Source organism: Pteronotus mesoamericanus, unplaced genomic scaffold, assembly GCF_021234165.1.
Source record: "Pteronotus mesoamericanus isolate MK-2021 breed Mesoamerican mustached bat unplaced genomic scaffold, CSHL_Meso_final scaffold_167, whole genome shotgun sequence".
Lineage (NCBI taxonomy): Eukaryota > Metazoa > Chordata > Mammalia > Chiroptera > Mormoopidae > Pteronotus > Pteronotus mesoamericanus.
Window position 1 is genome coordinate 10430478 of NW_026555308.1, and position 23278 is coordinate 10453755.

The 23278-nt window shown below is 44.6% G+C and overlaps 1 protein-coding gene across 3 annotated transcripts in view; it reads left to right on the forward strand.

Moving 5' to 3' along the window:
* Positions 1 to 1128: 1128 nt before the first annotated feature.
* The window catches only part of SHISA9 (shisa family member 9), a 284780-nt gene continuing 262630 nt past the window's right edge, over positions 1129 to 23278 (forward strand). For 2 of the 3 annotated variants that reach the window (XM_054589592.1, XM_054589593.1), the window contains exons 1-2: positions 1129 to 1706; positions 14414 to 14541. In XM_054589592.1, the coding sequence (XP_054445567.1) occupies positions 1144 to 1706; positions 14414 to 14541 (691 nt within the window). In that variant the 5' untranslated portion in view covers positions 1129 to 1143. The remainder of the gene's footprint in view (positions 1707 to 14413; positions 14542 to 23278) is intronic. The other variant, XM_054589594.1, reaches the window with a different exon arrangement.

The following is a 23278-nucleotide window of genomic DNA, read 5'->3' on the forward strand; positions in this document are numbered from 1 at the left end:
GAGAGTCCCAGGGAAAGACCATCCGAGACATACCTCGTCCTTTTCGGTTGCCTCTCCTTACCCCCTGCGCCTCTTGGACCTTAGTCCAGCCCAAGCCCCTCTCCGGGGATGCTGACCCTGGGCCCAGGGCTTCCCACCCCGTCTTCCCAGTTCAGCTTTGGTCTTCTCCTTGGCCCAAAGAGTTGAGCCATCCGGGTGGCGTGTTTGGCTGGAGCATGAAAGGCAAGCGGCCCTTTGCACCTGGGAGGGGCGATCCTCATCAGACTGAGCTGCAATTTGTGTTGGAGTGTAAGCCAACTAGTCTGTCCTTATCCCCTCCGAGTCACCCTTTCCCTGTGGGACAGAGTAAAGCCGCAGATCTTGAGCCCGCCCCCCTGAAAAAGCAGCGGGCGGAGCCGCCTCTGCTCCGGGAACAGGTCTGAGCCGCGCCTCCAGCCCAGAGAGGGCGCGGGAGGTCCCGCTGCCGTCCTCCACCTGCCGGGAAATCCGAGCTGTTCCTTCGGCGGCTGCAAAGCTCCCTCCTCCCGGCTCGCCAGCCTCGCTCTGTTCTGCACGCCCCCCAACTCGCTCCCGCCCGCCCGAGTCACCTCTCCCGCGCCCCCGCCCCTCTCGAGCTCGCGCCCGCCCCCCCAACCCAGCGCCTCCTCTGCCCGCCCTCCTCCCCCTCCCCCTTCTCTCTTGCCCTCCCTTCATTCCACAAGTGTCGCTCCGCTCTCTCCAGCGCACTTGGCAAGCTGAAGAGGTGAGAGAGATCCTGCGAGCGAGTGCGGGGCGGCGAGTCCGGAGCCGCCGGCCGAGGAGTGGCGCGGACAGACCGACTCTCCCTTCCTCTCCGGCCCCCGCCTCGCCTTGTAGCCAGCCGGACCTGCACCCTGCGCTTGCCCCCACTCATCCTCCCCCCGCCCAGCCCCGCGCGCTCCTCCCCGGCCAGCCCCTAGGCGCGCGGCGCGCTGGAGGCGAACGCGGGCTGAGCCGAGCGCCGTGGCCGCCGACCACCGAGCGCCCCGTGCCGCTCCCTGCATGTGCGGCCCGCGGCGGCTCGCAGCCCCCGGCAGCAGCCTCGGCAGCTTCGGCCGCGCTTCGAGAGGCGGCTGCAGAGGCTCCAGCAGCGGCCGAGCAGCCGAGCCCGGGCTGGGAGACACGATGCGCCGCGTTCTCCGGCTGCTGCTCGGCTGCTTTCTCACCGAGCTCTGCGCCCGCGTGTGCCGGGCGCAGGAGCGAGCGGGGCAAGAGCAGCTGGCGCAGCTGGGCGGCGTGGTGGTGCTGACTGGGGGCAACCGCTCTGGGGCAGCCTCCGGGGAGGTCGGCGAGGGCGCGGGGGTCTCGGACGCACCCCCGACCCGGGCGCCCACGCCGGACTTCTGCCGGGGCTACTTCGATGTCATGGGCCAGTGGGACCCGCCGTTCAACTGCAGCTCGGGCGACTTCATCTTCTGCTGCGGGACTTGTGGCTTCCGGTTCTGCTGCACGTTTAAGAAGCGGCGCCTGAACCAGAGCACCTGCACCAACTACGACACTCCACTCTGGCTGAACACCGGCAAGCCCCCCGCGCGCAAGGACGACCCGCTGCACGACCCCACCAAGGACAAGACCAACCTGATCGTTTACATCATCTGCGGGGTGGTGGCCGTCATGGTGCTTGTAGGCATCTTCACCAAGCTGGGACTGGAGAAAGCGCACCGGCCCCAAAGGGAACACATGTCCAGGTGGGCTGCCCCCCCCCCCCCCCCCAGGGTGCTGCTCTCTTCTTCCCTCTCCACCTTCCCCAGGCAATGGCTTCCCCCTCCCCCCGCCACTCCAGTCTCTCTGCTGGGGGATGTCATTGGGAAGCCAACTTAGGTTCAAAGAGGGGGCCCTGGCCTCTGCACAGGTGTGGATATGACTGTGTGTATGTGTGTGTGCGTGGAGGGTCTCTCCCTTCTCTTGCCCTCTTGCCGTTCCCCCTCCCCGCGCCGAAGATTGAAGGGGACTTGAGGCACGCAGCTGGGAGACCGTGGCCCCGAAGTCTTGGGTTTTAGGGAGGGGTCCACCCCTTGGATTCCAGATTGTAGTCTAGGCTAACTGGGGCCGGAGGACGGGCCAGAAAGGGAAGGGGGTGTGTGTGAGTCCGAGCGCGCGTGTGTGATGGATGGAGGGAGGGAAAGGAGTGTGTGCCGCCTGCAACTCGTACGGTTTGCGAAAAGGAGGCGAGGGAGGTGGAGAGCCAGGGGAGGGCGAGAACAAAAGCCTTGTTTGGAGCGGCCGCCTCGCCTTCCCTGAGCTGCCAGGTCCTTGGAATCAGGAACTCGGCTGCCTCAGTCCCCTTACCTTACGCACACCACCCCCCTCCACCCCGCCGCCGACTCCCTGGCTCCTTTCCTCGGTCACCATCTCTCTCTGCGCCCCTTGCCTGAGCTGGCAAGGACTTCAAAGGCCTGAGCCCCCTCCCCGCGCGCCACCAACCGCTCCCCCCACACCCTGATTCGCCAACTTTTCCTTTTGCCTCATTCATTATGCAAGTCCCAGCACGAGGAAGTGGCAGCAGATGGAAGAAGGCATTTGGGGATTAATGGAGCTATTTGCCTTTTGCTTTTTTTTCTTTAAGTGTCTAAATTGATTCGCACAACCCAGTAACTTTGGAGGCGAGGACGCAGCGGCGAGGACGCAGACCCCTACCCGGGAGAGGCCCGGGTTGGTGTGAGGTCCGGGCAGGTGGGGTTGAAGAACGACAGGCGACTTGCGGAACTGTTGGATGGCTGGGGCGCACGCTTTATCCTCTTTTTGAGTACCGGTAACGGAGTTGCCATGTGTTCCCCCTACACACAGGCGCGCGCGCCCGCGCGCGCGCGCACACACACACACACACACACACACACGCGTGCGCACACCCAACACCTCCGCTGGGGCCTGTGTATGTACACGTTCAGGAAGCCTGCCTAAAAAAATCTGAACAAAGAGCTCCAGCAAAAATAGGCGAAGGTACATCACCACCTCACTAGTAATTATTTTCTATTTATATGCAGTATCCGATGACTTCTTTTCGTCCAGAGGTGAGGGCTTTGGAGGGGGGAAGAGGTGAGGAAGTTCCCCCGGTTTGGGTCAGCAGGGAGGTGTGGATGATGGTGAAGTCTTGAGTTCCGAGGGCAGGATCTACTTAAAGAGTAAAGAGCTGGCCACGCCCACCTCCTGCAACGCACCCCTCCCTTCCCAGGGTGCCGGGTAACCAGCCCCACTGGGCAGGGCGGGTGGTTTCACTCCCCCGCAGTGCCCACCATCTCTATGGATTCCCGGGGTCCGTGTTAAGGTGAGGGTGAGATACGGAAGCAGGACTGCGGCAGCGCAGCCGCTGTCGCCTTGGTAGGGAGAGATTCACCCTGGGATAGGTAGGCTGCCTTGCAGATTGGGTTAATTCTTCCGCTGAAACCTTCACCTAGCACTTTCCTTGCAAACTAACGCTTAAAGGAACCCTCCTCAGCTTTGGGGTTTGGGGGAAAGAGGTTGGTGGGGAGGGAGCAGTGAGGAGGGAAGGTAGGAGAAGAACTAACCTTTGGGCACCTATGGGAGAAAGTGGTGGTTCAGGCCCTCTTCGATCTGGTTTTTCCTGTTGATAGAGCACTCCACTAGGTACCCTAGGGCCCAGCAGGGACTCAACTTCCTGGTCCTGCCTCCTTACAGCTGTTAGAGGAGGAAAAAAAAATCACTCCAGCTCAGCAGGTTGCTGCCACATTCTTCTGCTGGTAACAGGAAAGGTCTGCTGGGAGGTGGAATCTAGGGGTACCCAGTCCTCTGTGACAAGCTCAATACAGGATCTCCTTGAATATCTTTTGGGAATTCTAGAATGAAGTGCAGGTGCATACACCTGAAGAAAAAGAAAAGTTGATTTTTTTTTTTCCTGGCAGCTCTCTAAGTATGGTTTTCAACCCTGGCTGCTGTTTAGGATCACTGGGAATGCTGTTTAAAAAATAACAGCTCCCCATCCTGGACCTTACCCTAGACTAAATGAAAATCTTTAGGGGAAGGGCCTGGATGTCTGCACATTTGTAAAACTCTACAGGCTTTACAATATTCAGTCAATCACCACTAAGGAAAAGGAAGTAACATTTGCCCAGCACAGTTCTGGGTGTCAGGCACTACACTAGAGTGCGTGTGCGTGCGTGTGTGCATGTAAACATTTCTCACAACTACCCTATGAGACAGGTGCTATTTTAATTCCCACTTACAAGGTTGGGTGGCTTGCTCAAGGTCACACAGAAAATTGTGCAATATTGAGACCCTTGGTTTCCACTGTTCCTGGGACAAATGTTTTCGGAGGCAGTCAGCATCAGAGTTTGGGGGAGCTTCTTAAAATGCACATTCTTGAGTTCTACCCAGAGAGATTCTGAATCATGAGGTCTGGGGTGGACCACACAATCTGCATTTAACAGTCTCCCTGAATGGCTGCTAATAAGTGGTCCACACTTTGAGAAAGACTGTTCTTGGGTTTGGGAATATTTTGCAGTGCTGGGGGATGGATGAATCAATCCAAGGTGACTCTCATTTGCCTTCTGGTGCTTGTTTTCTGCACTTACGGAGTCTTGGTGTGTATTTCCGTGGTGTTGGGGCTGCCCCAAGTCCCCACCAAATGCACCGTGGGCCACATATGCAGGAAATCATTTTCAGTCCCAGGATAGCAATGGGCTCATGAGTCTAGAGGAGCTCAGGGATGCTGAGGTGTGGCCGACACTCTAAGTTTGGCATCAGAGAGGCTAGCTTGTGGCTTCCGGGTGAAATTAATGTGCTGGCCACAGCCTCTTAATTTATTTTGTCTTGGGCTATGAGGGTCTCTGAGATGGGGGGTTTGTTTTCATCTTATCTGAAAGTACCTGCCCTTCAAAGATGTAAAGCGCGTCATCACTGCTCCTGTGTCACAGACTGTTCCTGGTGACCAGTGTGTGTGTGTGTGTCCCCCGCCCCGTCCCCCAAAAGGCGTCTGTGATGTCAGTTTTTAGGCTCATAGGCCTGGGCATATTGCCTGCTCCCTTCTGGGCTGATTAGGACTGAAAGTAGGAAAAAGACAGTAATTTCAGAAGGGGAGGCCTTGTACTTGATGTAAGAACTGTACAGATGCTCATTCAGCAGCTGTAGCAGCAGTTACGTTCAGCCACTATGTATAGGGAAAAGTGACTGCAAATGGCCAGCTATGGTTATTCAACCACGCAGACATGTTTTGTTTGGTCTGCAAGGTATTTGTAAGAGTTATATAGTTTTATTTTAAGTGTTTAATTTTTTTCATTGTCAAACATTTTAAACATACAAAAACTTGAAAGAATAATCAAAATGAAGTGAATTCTTTAGGCCAGAGTTTCTTACTCTCGGCACAATTGCCTTTTGAGGCCTGATAGTTCTTTGTTGTGGGGCCTGTTCTGTGTGCTGCAGGACGTCCAGCAGTGTCCTTGGACTCTACTCACTAGGTGCCAGTGGCACCCACCGCACAACCCAGTCATGACAATAAAAATGTCCTCAGATGTAGCCAGATGTCGTCTAGGGGCAGAGTCATCCCCAGCTGAGAACTGCTAATTTAGATTGCAGTTATTAGTATTTTGTCATATTTGCTTTATTGCTCTCTCTCTCTCTTTCTGCGAATATTCCTTTCTTCCCTCTCTCCCAGCCCCCACCCTTTTTCTTTGTTTTATGGCTGAAGCATTTGAAAAGGAATTGCAGGCATGGCACTCTGTCCCTAAATACTTCAGCATGGATCTTCTAAGAACATTCTCCCACATAACACAATTCTGGTATCACATCCAAGAAAAACAACAAGAAATCCATAATATCATCAAATGTCCAATCATATTAAATATTTCCCATAGAAAATAATGTCTTTTAAAAGTTTGGTGTTTCAGCCCTGGCTGGTGTGGCAGAGTGGACTGAGCCTGCGAACCAAAGAGTCGCTGGTTCAATTCCAGTCAGGGCACATGCCTGGGTTGTGGGCCAGGTCCTCAGTTGGGGGCATACAAGAGGCAACCAATTCATGTTTCCTTCACACATTGATGTTTCTGTCCCTCCCTGCACCCTCCCTCCCCCTTTCTCTGAAAATAAACAAAAACCTCAAAAAAAAAGTTTGGTGTTTAAAACCAGGATCAGTCAAGGCTCATTGCATCTGGCTGTGAAATCTCTTTAGTCTCTATTATATGCGGTTTTAAAACCAACCTCAGAACCAATTGCCAATGTTTAAAACCTGGAAGATTTCACATAGAAATCCAGATTTCTGATTTCTCTTGAGAAGTTGGTAGGTCTGGCAACACTGGATGTGCATTTTCACATGGCAGTTATTGGTGGCTGCTGAGTGGTGGCAGCGCCAATTAGGAAGCTCTCAGAGTCACCTCAGTGGCCACCCGCCCAATTCACTTAGTGAAATGACCCGCAGCCCCTGGAGAGGCAGGCATGCTGGTCTTAACAGCATGGGCTCAAGTCAGATGGCCCAGATTCGATCCCAGCTCAGCCACTTACTAGCTGTGTGACCTTGGGAAAGCTACTTGACCTTTCTGAGTCTCAAGTTCTGGACTGTAAAATGAGATAATGATGATCCCTGTGTCATGGGTTTGTGTGAGGATTCATTGAGACCAAGCTTGGAAAGCTCGTAGCACAGGCCCTGTCGTAATGGTCGCTACTGAGTGAGTCTTCCCCTTTTATCATCATCCTTATTAGGAGTGGTTTTTTTTTTTTGTTTTTTTTTTACCTCTTGTCTGCTAACGGGGGTAATGTTGTAGTCTGGAACTCAGTTCCAGACTTTGCTCTGTTATATATATATAGCTGTGGGACATTGGCCAAGTCTCGTAACTTCTCCAGACTTGCATTTAATCATAGCAGGAGGGGGCAGGCTCAGAATAGGAGAGATCTACATGTGACTACAAAAATGCATTGCAGATTGTTGGCATAGGTAATGCTGAAGAACCCTTGCTATTTTGAAGAACCTGGCTTTGCTGTTTTGCCATAAGCTTGTATGTAAATTCTCATTTAATTTCATGTCCCTCCCTAGAGAGGTAGGCCCTATGACAGTCTGCCTTTGAAGAGGCACGGGTTGTCTTCCAAGAGGTTGGACAAGCCCCTGGTGAGTGGAGGGGCTGGACTGGACTTCAGACTCAAACAGTGCACAGGTCCTTGACCACTAGGCTGCACTTCCTTAGAGAATAAACATGTAGGACTCCAGGCTTCTCAGATCACAAAGAAGTGCTTAATGCCCTGCAAACGCCAACACGTGCATCTGAGTCAGTTCAGGGAGCCTCTGTAAGATCAAGACTAGCAATGTGTTCCATGTCTGCCCTTGGCAGGGCCAGACCTTTTGCAGGAGGCACTGATGAAAAATGACCTTGGGGGCAGGGACATGTATTTGAAGCTCTCTACACTTGAAGCCAGTAGGGAACACATGGCATTATTTTGCCCATTCAAACAGAATCAGAAATCCAGTGGCAAATTACATAGTACAGTGTCCTGTGTGTATTTCAAACATGCTTCGGAAGAGCTAGAGTCCCTTGCAAAGAAATGGCATCACGTGATAAATGTCCCTCCCTCGACTTTTCTGTCTTCTTCCGACATCCCTTCCGCTTTCCCTTCCTGCTTTTGTGGTTATCCTGTGGCTTCAACCAGCTCCCCAGGCTGGAGAAGGCCAGGCATGCATATACTACTGGCCATGGAAAAGTCTCCTAGTTATTTTTCCTTGCAGGATGTGGTTGCTTCTTTTTGGGTACCAAGTCTTTGCAGTTTAAAAAATTGTCTTCATTGGGGTACAGTTTACATAAGAAAATGCACACATTTTAAGTGTACAGTTTGATGAGTTTGACAAATGGCTACAGCATGTAACTACTACTCCAGAAAATTATCTTGTGCCCAAGGCTCTTGCATTCTTGAAAAATAAATGATACTTCCCGGGTAAAAGGAAATGCTCAGGAACTCTATTCACGTGTTTAAGATTCAAAACATAATTTTGACCCTGGACCCCCCTGGGCTCTGAAGCAAGAAGCTGGGACTCAGCTCTGTTCAGAAATGTTGGGGTCCTTTCTTTGCTCACTGAAATTGGAAAGAAAGGGATGTAGCCTTTCTTCTTTTGATCCTTAATTAGGCCAAGCTCATTGCTACCTTGGAGCTGATTGTGTTGGCTTGGCTCAAATTCTCATCTCTTAGACTTCACGAGGCTGGCCCCTCCTTATCCTTCAGGTCTCAGCTCAAATGTCACCTTTGAAAAGCTGTCCCTGACCACCTAGGCTTAGCCACTGCTGTCCCTCACCCCCTTCTGCCCATCACTCAGTGTTTTTTGCTGCATTTCACATTACTGTCTAAAATTAACTTATTAATTCACTGTTTTGCTAGTTTATTACCTGTCTTCCATCACCATCCACAGTAAGGAGTATGAGGACGATGACAGTCTTTTCCACTGTTCCATCCTGAGTGCCTAGAACGGTATCTGGCACATAGGGGTTCTGGCTTCTAACTTCCTGTTTACATGACCTAAGAAAGTATCTTCCAACTCACTTTTTCATTTGCTTATTTATATATTCAATAGGTATTTATTGAGTACCTATGGTATTCACAGCCCTGTGCTGAGGGCTGTCACGGAACAGTTAATAGTACAGACACAATCTCTGTCCCCACAGAGCTAACAGTCAAATGGTGGGGGAGATGGGTAGCAAAGAAATCTATAAATAAATTCATACTAAGTTGAACCTAATGAAATTGCCAATATTCAATCAGCTTTAACCTCAAAAATGTCAATATTTCAACTATTGCTCTGTAGTAGTTTCTTCCATATGGTACCTGCATTAGTCAGGGTTCTCCAGAGAAACAGGACTAACAGTAGATATATGTAAAGAGAGCTCTTCCAAAATCTGCAGAGTCAAAGCCCCAAACAGTGTGAGTCTGAAGTCCAGAAGGCTGCAATAGTCCCAGGAAGAGCCTGTGTCTCAATCCAAAGGTCATCAGGCAGGAACATTCTCTTTCACTGGGGAGAGTCAGCCTTTTGTCCTATTCATGCCTTCAACTGATTGGACAAGGCCCACTTTCACTATGGAGGGCAATCTACTTGCTTTAGCCTATCAATTTAAATCTTAATCTCATTTAAAGACATCCTCACAGACACATCCAGAACAATCTTTGAACACCCTGTATTCAAATATTTGGGCACCCTGTAGTCCAATCAAGTTGACACATAAAATTTACCATCACAGTATGTACTTTTAGGATCTTGCTAAACAGAGGGTTGCCTGTGGTCACCTGGGAGCTTGAGGAGAATCTCAGGTCCTGCCTCAGACTTTACTGAAACAGAATCTGCATTGCAACAAGATCTATAGGTAATACTAATGCACATTAAAGTTTGAGAAGCACCCAAACTATATGCCACAAATAAATGCCAAATGTTTGGTCCTTTGGCTTGCAGCACATGGTTGGTTCTTTCCATTGTCTCATTCATTAAACATTTTAATAGGGATGTAAAAAAAAAAATCCCTATTTGTAACATGTTTTTAGCATGCATTCCAATATATGCACACTTATTTTACTAGTAAGAATATATATGCATACCAGTGAACAATTGTTAGGTACATTATAAAGCATGTATAAGGACAGAAATTTAAAGCTGAGCTGAAGGTGAAATAAATACTTTCAAATTTGTCACTCATCATGATGACTTCATACAATCAGTAGCTACAATCTCAAAGCACGATATACTTCGAGAATGAAGTTTATCACTAACACATAAATACATATTTTGATTATGCCTCATGAGAGTTTTGATTGTTTCAGACTGACTTCATTTTGATCTGAATAGACCATCCCTATTTTAACTCTGTTGGAAGCTATTGAAAAGAGGGGGAGAGCCAACTCTTACTGTTTTCTTGGGTTTGCTTTATCAGTATTTTTTTCAGGTTCTGGTTTTGTTATGCGGGCTATTTTAAAGCCATATGTCTCCTTAGTGATGGTTAGCTTAGTTAAAACTAAATAAATTCATCTGTATTCAGTAGGTATTTATTGAGTACCTATGGTATTCACAGCCCTGTGCTGAGGGCTATCACGGAACAGTTAACAGTACAGACACAATCTCTGTCCCCACAGAGCTAACAGTCAGATGGTGGGGGAGATGGGTAGCAAACTTTCGGGGTGCCCCGAACTGCAGTATGGGCGTTCCAACTGAGGGCACCAGCATCAACACACATTAAATCGCTTCCTCATTTTTAATAATTGAAGACCACGTACAGAATTTATCATACGTCCTTTCCCTGTGCAAAATCATTTTCTGCAGTCCTTGGAGTGAGTGAACCACACCTGCAGCTTCCTTGTCCGGAATATGGAGGTCTCTAAGAATCCTTGTGTCTGCTGCATGCTCTGGAAGGGCTGTCCTTGGCTTTGGGGATGGATTTTCTTGAATTTCGGCCTCCAGGAGCAGCCCAGGGGATCTGCAGATGGCAGTGCTGACCAAGTTCATGGTACCTGTCTTGATTACTTACTTTGCTATCCTCTTGAAAGCCTGAGTGCTTTGGAATTTTGGAGAGACTCTTTAGAGAATCTGGTGAAAGCTATGACAGAAAAAGGCACACATAAAATTTCCATTCAATTTCAGAGGGGTTCAGAATTGCCCTGAAGCTCTTGATGAAGAACCTGTTTAGAAATGAAAAGGGCAAATTAGGTTTGGGAGGCATCTGCTCTTTGTTTCAAATGTTCCTACCCTGCAGCCCCTTTCAGTATTATATCCTGGTTATTGCACAGAGGTGAGAAGCCGCCTGAACTCTGATTTCAAAGAAACTCAGCTTTGCATCCCAGTCCTCTGATGATTGGCTGGGTTAACTTGGGCAGTTGTTCACTCTGTAAAATGGCTATAATAATCCTTACCTTGTAACACTCTCCTCGTTTGCCACCTTTCAGCTCTGTTGACCTTCTTGTTTGTTCCTCAGATATATGAACTCTTTCCTGCCTCAGGGCCTTTGTACTTGCTGCTTTCTCTGCCTGGAATGTTCTTTCCATCACCTTTTTGTGACCAACTCCTCCTCACCATTCAAGACTCAACTCAAACATCACCTCCTCAAAAAGCCTTTTCCTGATCATCCCATCGCTCTCTCTTTCTCTGTTTATTTGGAATTTTTTAAAAGTGCACAATTCAGTGGTGTTTAGTATATTCACAAAGCTGAGCCACCGTCACTACTACCTAATCCAGGACATTTTCATCACCCTAAAAAGAAACCTTTCACTTACTAGCAGTCACTGCCCAAGTCCTATAAAAATCCAACATGTTACCCTGGCCAGGTGGCTCAGTTGGTTGAAGCATTGTCCTGAACACCAAAAGGTCGCAGTCCCATTCCCGGTCCTAGGGCACATACCTAGGTTGTGCGTTCAGTCCCTGGTCGAGGCATGTACAGGAGGCGATTGATCTATCTTTTTCTCTCACATCAATGTTTCTCTCCCTCTTCCTTCTCCTCTCTCTAAAATTAATAAACATATCCATGGGTGAGGATTTTAAAAAAATCTGCCATCCTAACCATTTTAATTTGTACAATTCAGTGCCTTTTCATATGTCACCATCACAATTATCTCATTCCAGAACATTGTCATTATCCCAAAGAGAAACTCCACATACATTAAACTGTCACTCCCCAGCCCTCCTCCCCCAGCCCCTGGCAATTTACTAATCTACAGTCTGTCTCTAGGTTTGCCTATTCTGGACGTTTCATATAAATGAACTCATATAGTATGTGGCATTTTGTGTCTGGCTTCTCTCATTGACCATAATATTTCCAAGTTTCATTCATGTTGCAGATATCAGTACATTTCTTTTTATGGCTGAATAATATTTCACTCCATATAACCCATTTTGGTTATTCATTGATCAGCTGATTTGGGTTGTTTCTGCTTTTGTACTATTGTTAATAATGCTGCCATGCACCACTCTCTCTTGATCATGTTACACTTTTATTTACTTAATTTTTGCAGCCTTTGTCTATTTATTTAACACATGTATTTTTTATCCTCTCCCCTAGAAAATAAGCACCATGAAGGCAGTGATCTTGTCCATCTTGCCCATTGCTGTACCTTCAGGGCCTTGAATAGTGCATGGCACGTAGGAGGCAATAAATGTTTGTTGAGTGAATGAATGAATGAATGAATGGGAGCTATTGTTATTATCTTGTCTCCTAGCAGACTCAGTGTTTTTCTCTACTTCTTTTGGAACTCTTGCTGTGTTGACCTGTGTCTCCCTCATGTCTGACACTTTTCATCAGCTGTGGTTTTTGGCCTACTGTCTCATTGCCCCATGCGTGACCATTTCCCCAAGCCCAGGCCTCTCTACCCTAATCTAGTCTCAGACTTTACTGTGCAGGGCACTCCCATGGAGGGCTTGTGAAAACACAGATAACTGAGCTCAACCTCTGGAGTTTCTGAGTTAGTAGGTCTGGATGGCTCTGAAAATTTGCATTTTAAGAAGCTCTTGCTGTTGGTTGGCAGACCACTGTTTGAGAATCTCTACTAAGATGGGGTAAGTTCCAGCAGACAGGCTGGGCGCACTCTGTTCATAGGTGGTATGTGTGGGCTTCCCTGCAAACAGCTCATCTTCCTTCTCTGTCTCCCTTGGTTTGGACTCAGAGGGTTTTAGTTAGTTAAGAACATCTGGATAGATCATAAAACAAGGCAGAATCACTTGTGGGTATGCATTCTGGAGAAGCTCTCCGTAGTCCAAGAGGGCCATGTATCTGAATGTTTACTGCAGTGTTGTGTACAGAGGCAGGGGGCTGGGGGCCATCGAGGAGTCCATAATTAGGGAAATGGATAAGCAGGGCTGATATTCTGATGGATCTCAATGAAACAACGATGTTTAAAGCTGGCATCCATTCTGATTTGTTAGCTCCCCTGCCAGGCTAGTTGTTGGATATTGAGACTATTATTCCTACAGTCAATAAACTATGGTGGCTGCTTATGTTATAATGCTGCAAGTGCTTAAAAGACACACACATGTACAACTACAACTGTATATATCTTCTGAGGATATTCATATATCTAAATAAACAAATGATTGAGGATTGATGCAGAGAAAAGAGTGTGTTGGTGAGGTCCGACCTTAGGCGTGATATGTGTTTGACAGTTATCTGTGCTCCGTGTACATGCAAACACCAAGCTTCTTTCCCAAGCTTGCATGTAATTGTGAAGGTTAGTGTTGTAGGTTGAATCATGTCCCCCGAAAAAGACATCAAAGTCCTAACACCTCTCGTCCTCTGAATGTGACCAGATCCAGTTAGTCAGGATGAAGTCATACTGGAGTGGGGTGGGCCCCTGACCCAATGCAAGCAGTGTCCTTAAAAATGCCCTTTGGAGACAGAGGCACAGGGAGAATGCTCTGAAAGGATGAAGGCAGAGATTGGAGTGATGCAGCTTTAAGCCAGTGAATACTAAAGATTTCTAGCAAACCACCAGGAGCTAGGAAGAGGCAAGAAAACCTTTAGGTTTCAGGGGGAGCGTGGCCCTGCCAACATCTTGTTCTTATACTTCCAGCCTCCAGAACTGTGAGATAATACATTTCTGCTGTTTTAAGCCATTTACTTTGTGGTATTTTGTTACAGCAGCCCCAGGAAACTAATACAGTCACTTTAACACCCCCTCGACTTGTTTCCTTATTTATAAAATAATAGTGATAAGAATATTGACCCTTGGGTGAGTGTCAAGGAGATCACACATACATGGAAGGCACCTGAAACACTCCTGGCGCCCCAGGCTCTATGCTTTCCCTCCATCTCCAGCTGCTGATTAAGAAGGGCACTAGCACGGGGTGTGTAAGGATCACACCACATCCTCCATAGCTACAGGAAGACCCCCCCACTCAGTGTACAGAGCTGTGAATATGGACTCTTGTTGAAATCCCTGTGCTATGACTTACTGGCTGTGTGACCTTGAGCAGGTTAATTTACATCTCTGAGCCTTTGTTTACTTATCTACAAAGAAGGAGTAATAATCCTCATAAGGTGTTTATAGGCTGCTTAGTTGAATTAAGGCATGTAAAATGATTAGCATAGTGCCTGGCTTATGGTAAGTACTCGATAAATGTTATTTGTTACTAATAGTGGGCCATTGCTATACATGAAGTGTTGGTATCTAGTGTTAAATATAAGGGGGGACTAAATCTACGGGGTGCAGACACATTACGTATATTCATCATTTAGTCCTCTCAACAACTCTGTGAACTAGCTAATACTGCTATTACACATCTATCGTGGGAAGCATGTGAGCTGGTCTGCAAGAAGTCCTTATGTCACCTCAAACTGCACTGCTCTTATTGACTTACTTGTGTCTTCCCCTCAGCCCTAACTAGAATGGTAGCTCCATGCAGTCAAGGGGTCTTATCTTTTGCTCCCAAGCACAGTGCTCAGAGCACAGCAGATGCCAGTCATTGTGTCTTGAATGAACAGATTTAAATTCTTTTTTCTTCTAGGGCCCTTGCAGACGTCATGAGGCCGCAGGGCCACTGCAACACGGACCACATGGAGAGAGACCTCAACATTGTGGTTCACGTGCAGCATTATGAGAACATGGATACCAGAACCCCCATAAATAATCTTCGTAAGTAGAGCTGCGTGATCCATTTCCAGTCCCACGTGGGGACCAAGCCAGGGGTCACACTTCCAGATCTCCTGGTGTGTGTTGGGGCCCATTAAGAGCTTCTCTGTTGACTAGGTAGAAGTTTTATTTCATCTCTACTGGATGAAGCTGTGTTTGGCATCGTCGGAGGTCACTTGGTTTGTTTCTCTGTGAATGGGTGATATACTTGGTTGATTTCTCAGGGCTGGTTCTTCTGTTAACTAATAGACCACTTGGTTGGTTCATCTTGGCTGGGTAGTTGGTTAACCAATGGTCCATTTGCTTATTTGTCTGCTTCCAGAGGTAGATCAGTTGTGACTTTTAGGTTTTATACTGTTTTCAATGGACAGATACTAGTTCAAAAGAATTACATCTATTTTTAATAAAACTAGAGTTTCATAAAAATAATCCACAGCTGCTTTGTGTGTGTGAGTGCACGTGCGTGTCCTCCACACCTTTGTGTGTTAGGAGTTGTAGTTATGCTGTGTTGGGGTGTGTATGTGTGATTCAACAATAGCAAATTCCATTCTGTTGTTCTTTCAAGATTGAAAAAAAGCTGCCTTTGTTATGTGTTTCATTTTTTTAACTGACGGAACCTACTTGGGGATCTCAGTATACTTCCAAAGATTTTCTCTCCTTTCAAAGGTCTGTATATACAGCATACATTATAGATTTGATACACTGACTAATTGGAGTGGGGAAAAACAAGATTGTTTAATTTTTGACAATAGTGTACTACCATGGTTATTCCTAGCAATTATGTTTTCAAGTAACCCCCACATTAAAGTAATGGAGAGGGTTTGGTTTAAAATAACAAAAGCCAGACAATTTAAAGGAGGCATTAAGTTGTGGCTGGTGGTGCTTAAAAACAGAAAAAAGTTCTGGCATTGAACATTGTATAGTCTGGTTTGCCTTTGCTGAAGCTCCAGTAGGAGCTGCATTGATGTTTTATTTGTTGAATCGTAGTTTTGGACTGTTTGGTTACAAATTTTTATGCTTGATGGGTAGAGGAATATGTCTGTGGAATTTGACATAGGTGACAGGAATCCTCTGCTTCTGCATGGTGATAATTTTTCGTGGCCTTGGAAGTGTTACAGTCTGTTCACAAAGTCAATGTTTACATGATTTGAAAATGGTCACCAAATAGAATGTCTTAGGTTTCATTGTTTTAAATAATTCAACATTATGTATTTATGACCAGGTCATAAAATGGTATGAGAAAAGCCACATTTTAGAGCAATATACACCAGCAATTGGAAGTTTTATGACCACATCTCACAGCCGTAAAAGATACGTTATATTGCATCAACTCTGGCATGGCAATTACTGTGTCCAGCCCTGGCTTCGATGGAAATGAGAGCATTCTCTTTCAGATGGCACTGGGAAATGAAGACCTTTGTGTATGTGGATCCTAATCATCATAAGTGGGCAAATGAGATCGTGGAGTAGACAAAGCTGAAGTGGTGCTCAGTCCCTGGCTATAAAAGGTGACTGTTAATGAGTTTCTCACAGTATGTTTCAATCAAATGGAGTAACAAACTTATTAAAGTCGTCCAAGTTTCATCATTCCATTAGGTGAAGGGCAGGATACATGAATCAATCTTGCTTTTAATAAGGGACTTTAAAAAAAAATTGTAGTGAAAAGAATGATTGCTTAGAAATGGGAGTCCAGGCACTGAGTAATTCAGAAATCACCTGTGACAGACTAACTTGGTTTATTTATCATTCTTGCTTTCAGTTTGCATTTGTGTCTCAGTAATCAGTGATCTTTATACCAAGGAAAAAAATGTGCCTTGTAGTATTCTACACAGGGGAGAATTTCGGGTGTGATGACACAAACATTGCATTCTCACAAGATTTACCACAGATATTAATTTCACATAATCCTGTTAGGTTGATCCAATCCTTGTTTCCTAGAATTCCTGGGAATATTTGGAAAATAAGACACATATAGCTTTTTCACAGATTTGCATGAATAACTTTAATATATATATAACTAGTTCAGTAGTTGGTAGTAATGATAGATTTTCTTGCAATGACTTTATCTTTTTATTGATTTACAAGAGCCATTTATATATTATAGCTCTAGGGAAAAATTTCCATGTTTAGAAGAAGGAATGATTTTGGAGTGAATTAAGAGGATAGGACTAGGTGATTTATATTTATCAGCTATTAGGCGTTCAAGAAACCAACCAGTCACCAGAGCTCACTTTGACCAATTGAGAAAGCAGGGAAGGAGTGTATACTGACAACTGGAAAGTGCCAGAAATAGAATTTACTTCCTGAACAGAAAAGCCTTTTCTGAACATTATAGAAGCTACAAATATTTACTATTACAAAAAATGGAAAGAAAGACATATCTGCTTGTGATGTGCCAAGGAGGCGGCACATAAAGCTATTTTCAAGGTGTTCTTCACTTGCTATCCAAGTTACCAGATTTGACTGGGCACTCAATAGCCCCAACTTAAATATCATCTTCATTTCCATTCAGTGACCCACTCGACATTGCTTTGAGAGAATATGTAATTACCTCTATTTATTTCTCTCTCCTCATCTTCATACTAATGCTATATCACTTTCTGATCTTCCCCTTGTGCTTGGGTCAAATGCTAAGAGAATCCAAAGTCAGTGTAGAAGCGTGGCTATCTAGAACGGGGGAGTGGAGAAGGACTAGCGAGAAGTCTAATAGGGAGGAGAAGGCTTCAATTTGGGGACATCTTTGCCAACCTTTCTTTATAAATTTCGTATAGCTAATTCTTCCTGTGATAGAAAAAACTTGCCTCTTTATCTGAAGATGGATTTTTCTTCGGCTGATGCCGTTCACGTTCTTTCCAGGCATTCAGTGATATTGCCTAAAAATATTTAGCCTGATGATCAAAAGGGCTTCGACCTCTCTGATTAACAGGATGTATATTCAGATGAGATAGTGATTTTCTGCAAATGCTCCTTGGCTTCTGTATAATTACAGCTTGCGTCTGAAGGCACATTCTGTCCTCAAGTGCTGTGAATGTACTCTGTCGCCCCCACCCCAGCCTCCCTGCTTGCCAGTGATACCTCTCACCCCTTTTGGGAGTGCAGAGTAAATATAGGTTCCCTTCACCCTTTAGGACCGGAGATATGAGTGAGGGGCTATGGGTACAACTCAGATCAACATTTCTCAGCTCTTTTGTGTGAACAGCATACCTTTTAAAAAAAAAAAATAAAATTGGAATTTTGAAATAATTTTGTATTTACAGAAAAGATGCAAAGAGAGTACATAGAGTTCTGTATACTCCTCACCCACTCTCCCCTAATGTGAACATCTTATATTACTGCAGTGCATTTGTGAAAACTAAAAAAATCAACATTAGTACATTATTTTTAGCTATCCTGGAGATACTTGAATTTCACTAGTTTCTTCACTAATGTCTTTTTGCTGTTGCAGGATCTGATCCAGCATACTACATTATATTTAGTACTGCAAACGTGGTAGTAGAATTTTGGTTGTATCGTATTGTTTAATGATGTAGTAAGAACTAGAAACAATACTAAATAAGGCGTCAGTAATTACAAAGCTTTTATTGCCACGGTATAAAAGAAATGTCTTCCAGTGTCTATAAAAACATCCATATAAAGTTATTCACCTGGTCAGTGTTGAAATGGATCCAGTCGCTGTCCCGACTGTGCTTCCACATGTATACTCATGGGGCAGGTTCCATACGAACAGATGACCCCTCGCTGAGATAGGGTTGATGTTACACTGTTGATTTTACAGCATAATCTGAGCAAGTGAGATCTCACCCTACACTGAGGAGAAATGCTGACTTGATATTTTAGGACACAGAATCCATCAGAAAGACCAGGCTGCGATTTCAGCCTCATCCCACCCCCTACTCCCCTAAGGCCATTCCCAAATGACTTTACAAAGAGCCAGATGAAAAGCAGATCAGGTGAAGTCTGAAGATGTTATATAGCTCATATTTAGGGCCAGATGGGTTTCTATTTATTTGTCTGTGTTGCCAAGGCACTCAGATATCTTATACTTGACTTTTGGAGATACTTGTAGGGATATTTTAAGATATGTTTTTAAAATTGGGGGGGATTTCTTAACCAGGGAAGGCAAAAGGGAAAAAAATATAGATATAATAGTGTATAAGAGTAAAAATTGTGTAAGATAATATAATTTTTAAAAAAGATTTTGCTTATTTTTAGAGAGGGGAAGGAAGGGAGAAAGAAAGGGAGAGAAACATCAATGTGTGGTTGCCTCTTGTGCACCCCTAACTGGGACCTGGCCTGCAACCCAGGTATGTGCCCTGACTGGGAATCGAACTGCTAACTCTTAGGTTTGTAGACCGGCAGTCAATCCTCTGAGCCACACCGGCCAGGGCTAAGATAATATTAACAGTAACTTAGACAGCATTTTAAACCCTCAACACATTGAATCTTCAAAATCTTATTAGGTTAGTACTATTATTTTTACCATCATAAGGATGGGAAGCTGAGGTTCGGAGGGTTAGGTGGCTTGTCCAAAGTTCATATAGCTACTAAATGGTGGAGCTGGGTTTTAAGCCGAGAAGTTACGACCCGGAGGTCGGTATCTGTAACCACTGTACTACGTGACCTTTCCTTGTGGTACAGGTGTTTGCAGAATTGTAAAGACTTCCCCCAGGAGTTGAAGTTGTTAAAGGATATGTTAAGTGACCAGAAAGATCTATCAACACTCGAGGAAAGAGAGCTGTTTCCAAAATACACCCCAGTGTACTTACTGTCTTGTGACGAGTTCTCTCTTAGGAGAAATGATAACATTTAATGAGTCTTTGCTACTTACCAGGCATTATGTGTTAAAGCTTTGAATGTATTAGCTGATTTCATACTCAAAACAGCTCTCAGACGCCTGGCTCATTTCTACTGCAGGGCCTTTGCACGTGCTGTGCTTTCTGCGTGCAGCGTGGGGCTCCTAGGTCTCTCCCCTTCACAGCCTAACCCCACTGCCACCTCATTGGGCAGGACTTCCTTGTCTCCCTCTGGCTCCCGAGTTACCTGCTGTTCCCCATGTCCCATTGTTTTCTTCATAACTTTTATTCTCTCTAAACTTGTCATATCGTTATTTATGCCTCTTCCACTACAGTGTAAACTGTGTGATAGCACATGCTTTGTAATGTCCCAGCGGCACCCCCTACCACAGGAAATGGGCTGGCTCATGGCATAATTTTTGTCCAAGAAAAGAAAAATCCTGTGGAAGTGGTATTATTATTCCTGTTTTATGAAGGAGAAAACTGAAATTCATGGAAATTAAGGACTTCGTCTAACATGATGACTGAGGTGTACTTTGAAAGTCTCTAGGAAAATATAAAATTGTGGGGGATGGTAGATGAAACAAAATGAGGAAAATATTATTGCAGCTGGGTGGCCAAATAGAATTATTCTATTCAACATTTGTGTATTTTTGAAAATATTGACAATAAAATTAAAAATCAAAGACCTTGTCCATGACATCATAGTTAATTGAGGAGTCCGGATTCAAACCCTGGCCCGTCTCACTCCAGAGCCTGGATACACATGGCCTATCTTCTGGTGAATAGCCAGGCTTAGGAAGGGTGGGAACGATGACCACCTCAGGGATTTCAGTAGGTAGAGTAGGAAAAGAGAGCATCACTATCTTTCTGTCCTTAATTTACTTAATGGCTGTGTCCTTTAGTTCACACAATCCAGAGAGAGAAAACGTGACTGGCTTCTGGCTAGCTAACAGCCTGGCTTCCCCGTCTCAGCTGTCTGACCCTGGTCAGTCAGCTGGGTGGAGTGTGGTCATCTCAGGGCTACGGTGGGGAAGTTCTCCAAGAAGGTCTTGTTTGAGAAGTGGGGTGGGGACAGAGGTTGTCTTTGCTTTATAGACTCCTGTATCTCCAATGCCTAGACATTACAAAGTTCAATCGATGTTTACTGAATGAACAAATGCACTCATGCATGATGAATCTCTAGTCCAAGCTCCACAAAAAGCCTGGTGGAACTCCTTAGCAGAACCTTCGGGATTTTGAGTCTTGGGGGAACTTGGCTAATTCTAACGCATGTAAGGCTTTGACTCTCTTCTATGAGGCCTCAGCAACCAACACTCTTGTTTCTGAAACCAAAACATTTTTCAACAGCTGGGCAGGCTAACTGTTCCATTTGAGGATTTGTGACTGTAATGGTTTTGGCCCATGGGTCAGTAAATTATAAGGTAAATAAGAGTTAGTGGGTGGATCTGTACTAGATCAGCTAAATACATTTGTAGGTTCAGTGCAGTTACCTGAACTGACTTTGTGTGGTTTTAGATCAAGAGCTCTGGTTTTCTCTTGAAGCATTTTGTTTTAGGTTCGTCTGAAATGTGGACAATGCTCACTAAACACGTCTAATATGCCTTTGAGATAGTGCAACAAGGGAGTGGTGGATGTGGGCTTGGAATGTAGACATAATTGGACTGTGTATCTGCTCTATCACCTGTTAGCTGTACAATCATGGAAAAATTAATTTAATTATCTGAACCTTAGTTTCCCATTCTGTAAAAGAAGGAAACTATTATTTCCCTTACAACATTTTTGTGAGGACTGAATGAATGAACACATAGAAAGGCATGAGCATAATGCCTGGTAATATAAATGTTGGTGGTTACTATTATTATTTTTGAAATGAGTGAACATTACTTCTAAAGTGGTCTGTCCATCAGGGGACAATGACACGCCAGCATGAATTCACTGTGCAGTTGTCTTCACAGTGAAAATGTTTTCATTCTTTGTGCCAGCTGATAACACAATTTGTGTGTGTGGTGTGTGTATTTGTTACTACTAATGTTTTTGATGCAAATGAGATCTGAAGAAACTGTCAATTCCTTCCCAAGGAAATAGCTCTAATAGAGCAGCTGTCCCATTCTTAGCCATTTGTTCCTCTCATCTGTTTTTCTTTTATTCCCATTAAAAACCCACGAGCTTTTGTTCTGCTAGGAATATTGATTTTAATATTTTATTTACCCTGGCAGAACAGGCCAAAAGGAATCTGTATGGCTTCTGTGGCCTCCTACATGTCTTGTATTTCTAACCAGAAAATGAGTTGTGTGTGTGTGTGTATACACATGCAAGCAACAGAAATAGAGCCCTTAAAAGTTAAAAAAAAAATCACCACTTTCCATAAGTCATCTCCTGGGCTCTTTTCAAAAATTGTTACTAATGCTGGCCACATGGCATTGCCTAATTAGATTTGCATTGCCTTTCCAAAGTGCTTGCAACCAGCTGTAGGACTATTTGTAAAGAAAGCCTAAGTGCTCATCACAGTGTCTGGTTTACTTTAAAAGATGCCAAGTTCTGTTCCTTCCACACTAGGAAAAGCCTATCCTTGGATAGAGTTCCTTTGGGAGAGCATTTGTATTTATATATCAGGATTAAATGATGCAACATGCCTATGATGTGATTGGCACTTAGTGTGGATAAAAAGAGAGTAATACATAAAACAGTAACATTTTTTGCACATACCACATGCATGCATTTTACTTCTCAGAACTCCATGAAATAATTGAAATAGGTATTTCCACCCACATGTTATAGATGAGAAAACTCTGGCTCACAGAGTTTAAGTAACTTGCCCAAGGCTACATAGATGTTTGATAAAGAGTTCAGACTCTTTCGGGTTTTAAAACTTGTACTCTATTCATGACCTTTCTCATGCCTTTCCCAAGGGCCCACACTAGGTGATATACCAGATTATGTCTCTTCTTCTCCTTATTTATTGATTTCCACTAAGAATCACTGCATTAGATTACACTTATCTTTGGAAAGAGGCTGACTTAGATAAAGTCACCATTTCTGTCCTGGAGAACTTAGATCTTAGCTAATTATTTGCTTTCTCATCAATAATATTTCCATTTACTCAATCAACATTCAACTTATATCTATTAAAATCTTGCTCTGTGTCAGGAAAAGTGCAAGGAGTTGGAGGTACAAAGATTAATGAGACAAAATAGGAAATATCCTCTTGGAGATTATGATACTTTGGGGGATGGAAGAGTAAACAGGTGATTGCAGAACAGCAGGATAGGAGTAAATACAGGAGGCAAGAGGCTTCCTCAGAAACACCCAAGGCTGAAGGAGAGGGAAGAGAGATTATGATAGATTTCCCTTAGAAATTGATATTTTGTTCTGGGAGAAAAATACTCCCCAACAATTTTCAAGGATTTGAGTGAAAGAAAGCAGAAAATTTTTTATGTCCTGACTCTTCTCATCTTTGAAGGAGGGGAGAACAATCAATCATAGACTATAGATCTCTCTTGCAGATCTAATTAGTTTTACATAAGTTTTATAAAAGGAGAAGAGGCTTTTGTTTGGTTAAGATCACTCTCCTTTTTGTAGGAAAATAAAAACATTATGTCTGACCTGGGAAGATCAAAACTTCAGGGTCAGCTATCAGGGGCTGAATGCAGTTTCTTTTCAGAGAACTCTTATTTAGTTAGCTTGCTGCTCTTCAACATTAGCATCGACTTTTTTCCTTTTAAAAAATAACAGCCAATAATTAGGCAACATAGTGTAATACTGTAATACATATATTAAAATAATTTATAATAAGGTTTGAGGAAACTACCTAAAAAGTCCCAATACAATATTTAAGAATTCTCAATAAAGTTAATTACAAGTTGAAAAGGAAATCCCATTATGTTAGTCTGAGAATGCAGTTAATGAAACTAAGTGTAATCATAATCTGAATATTTCATTAAATG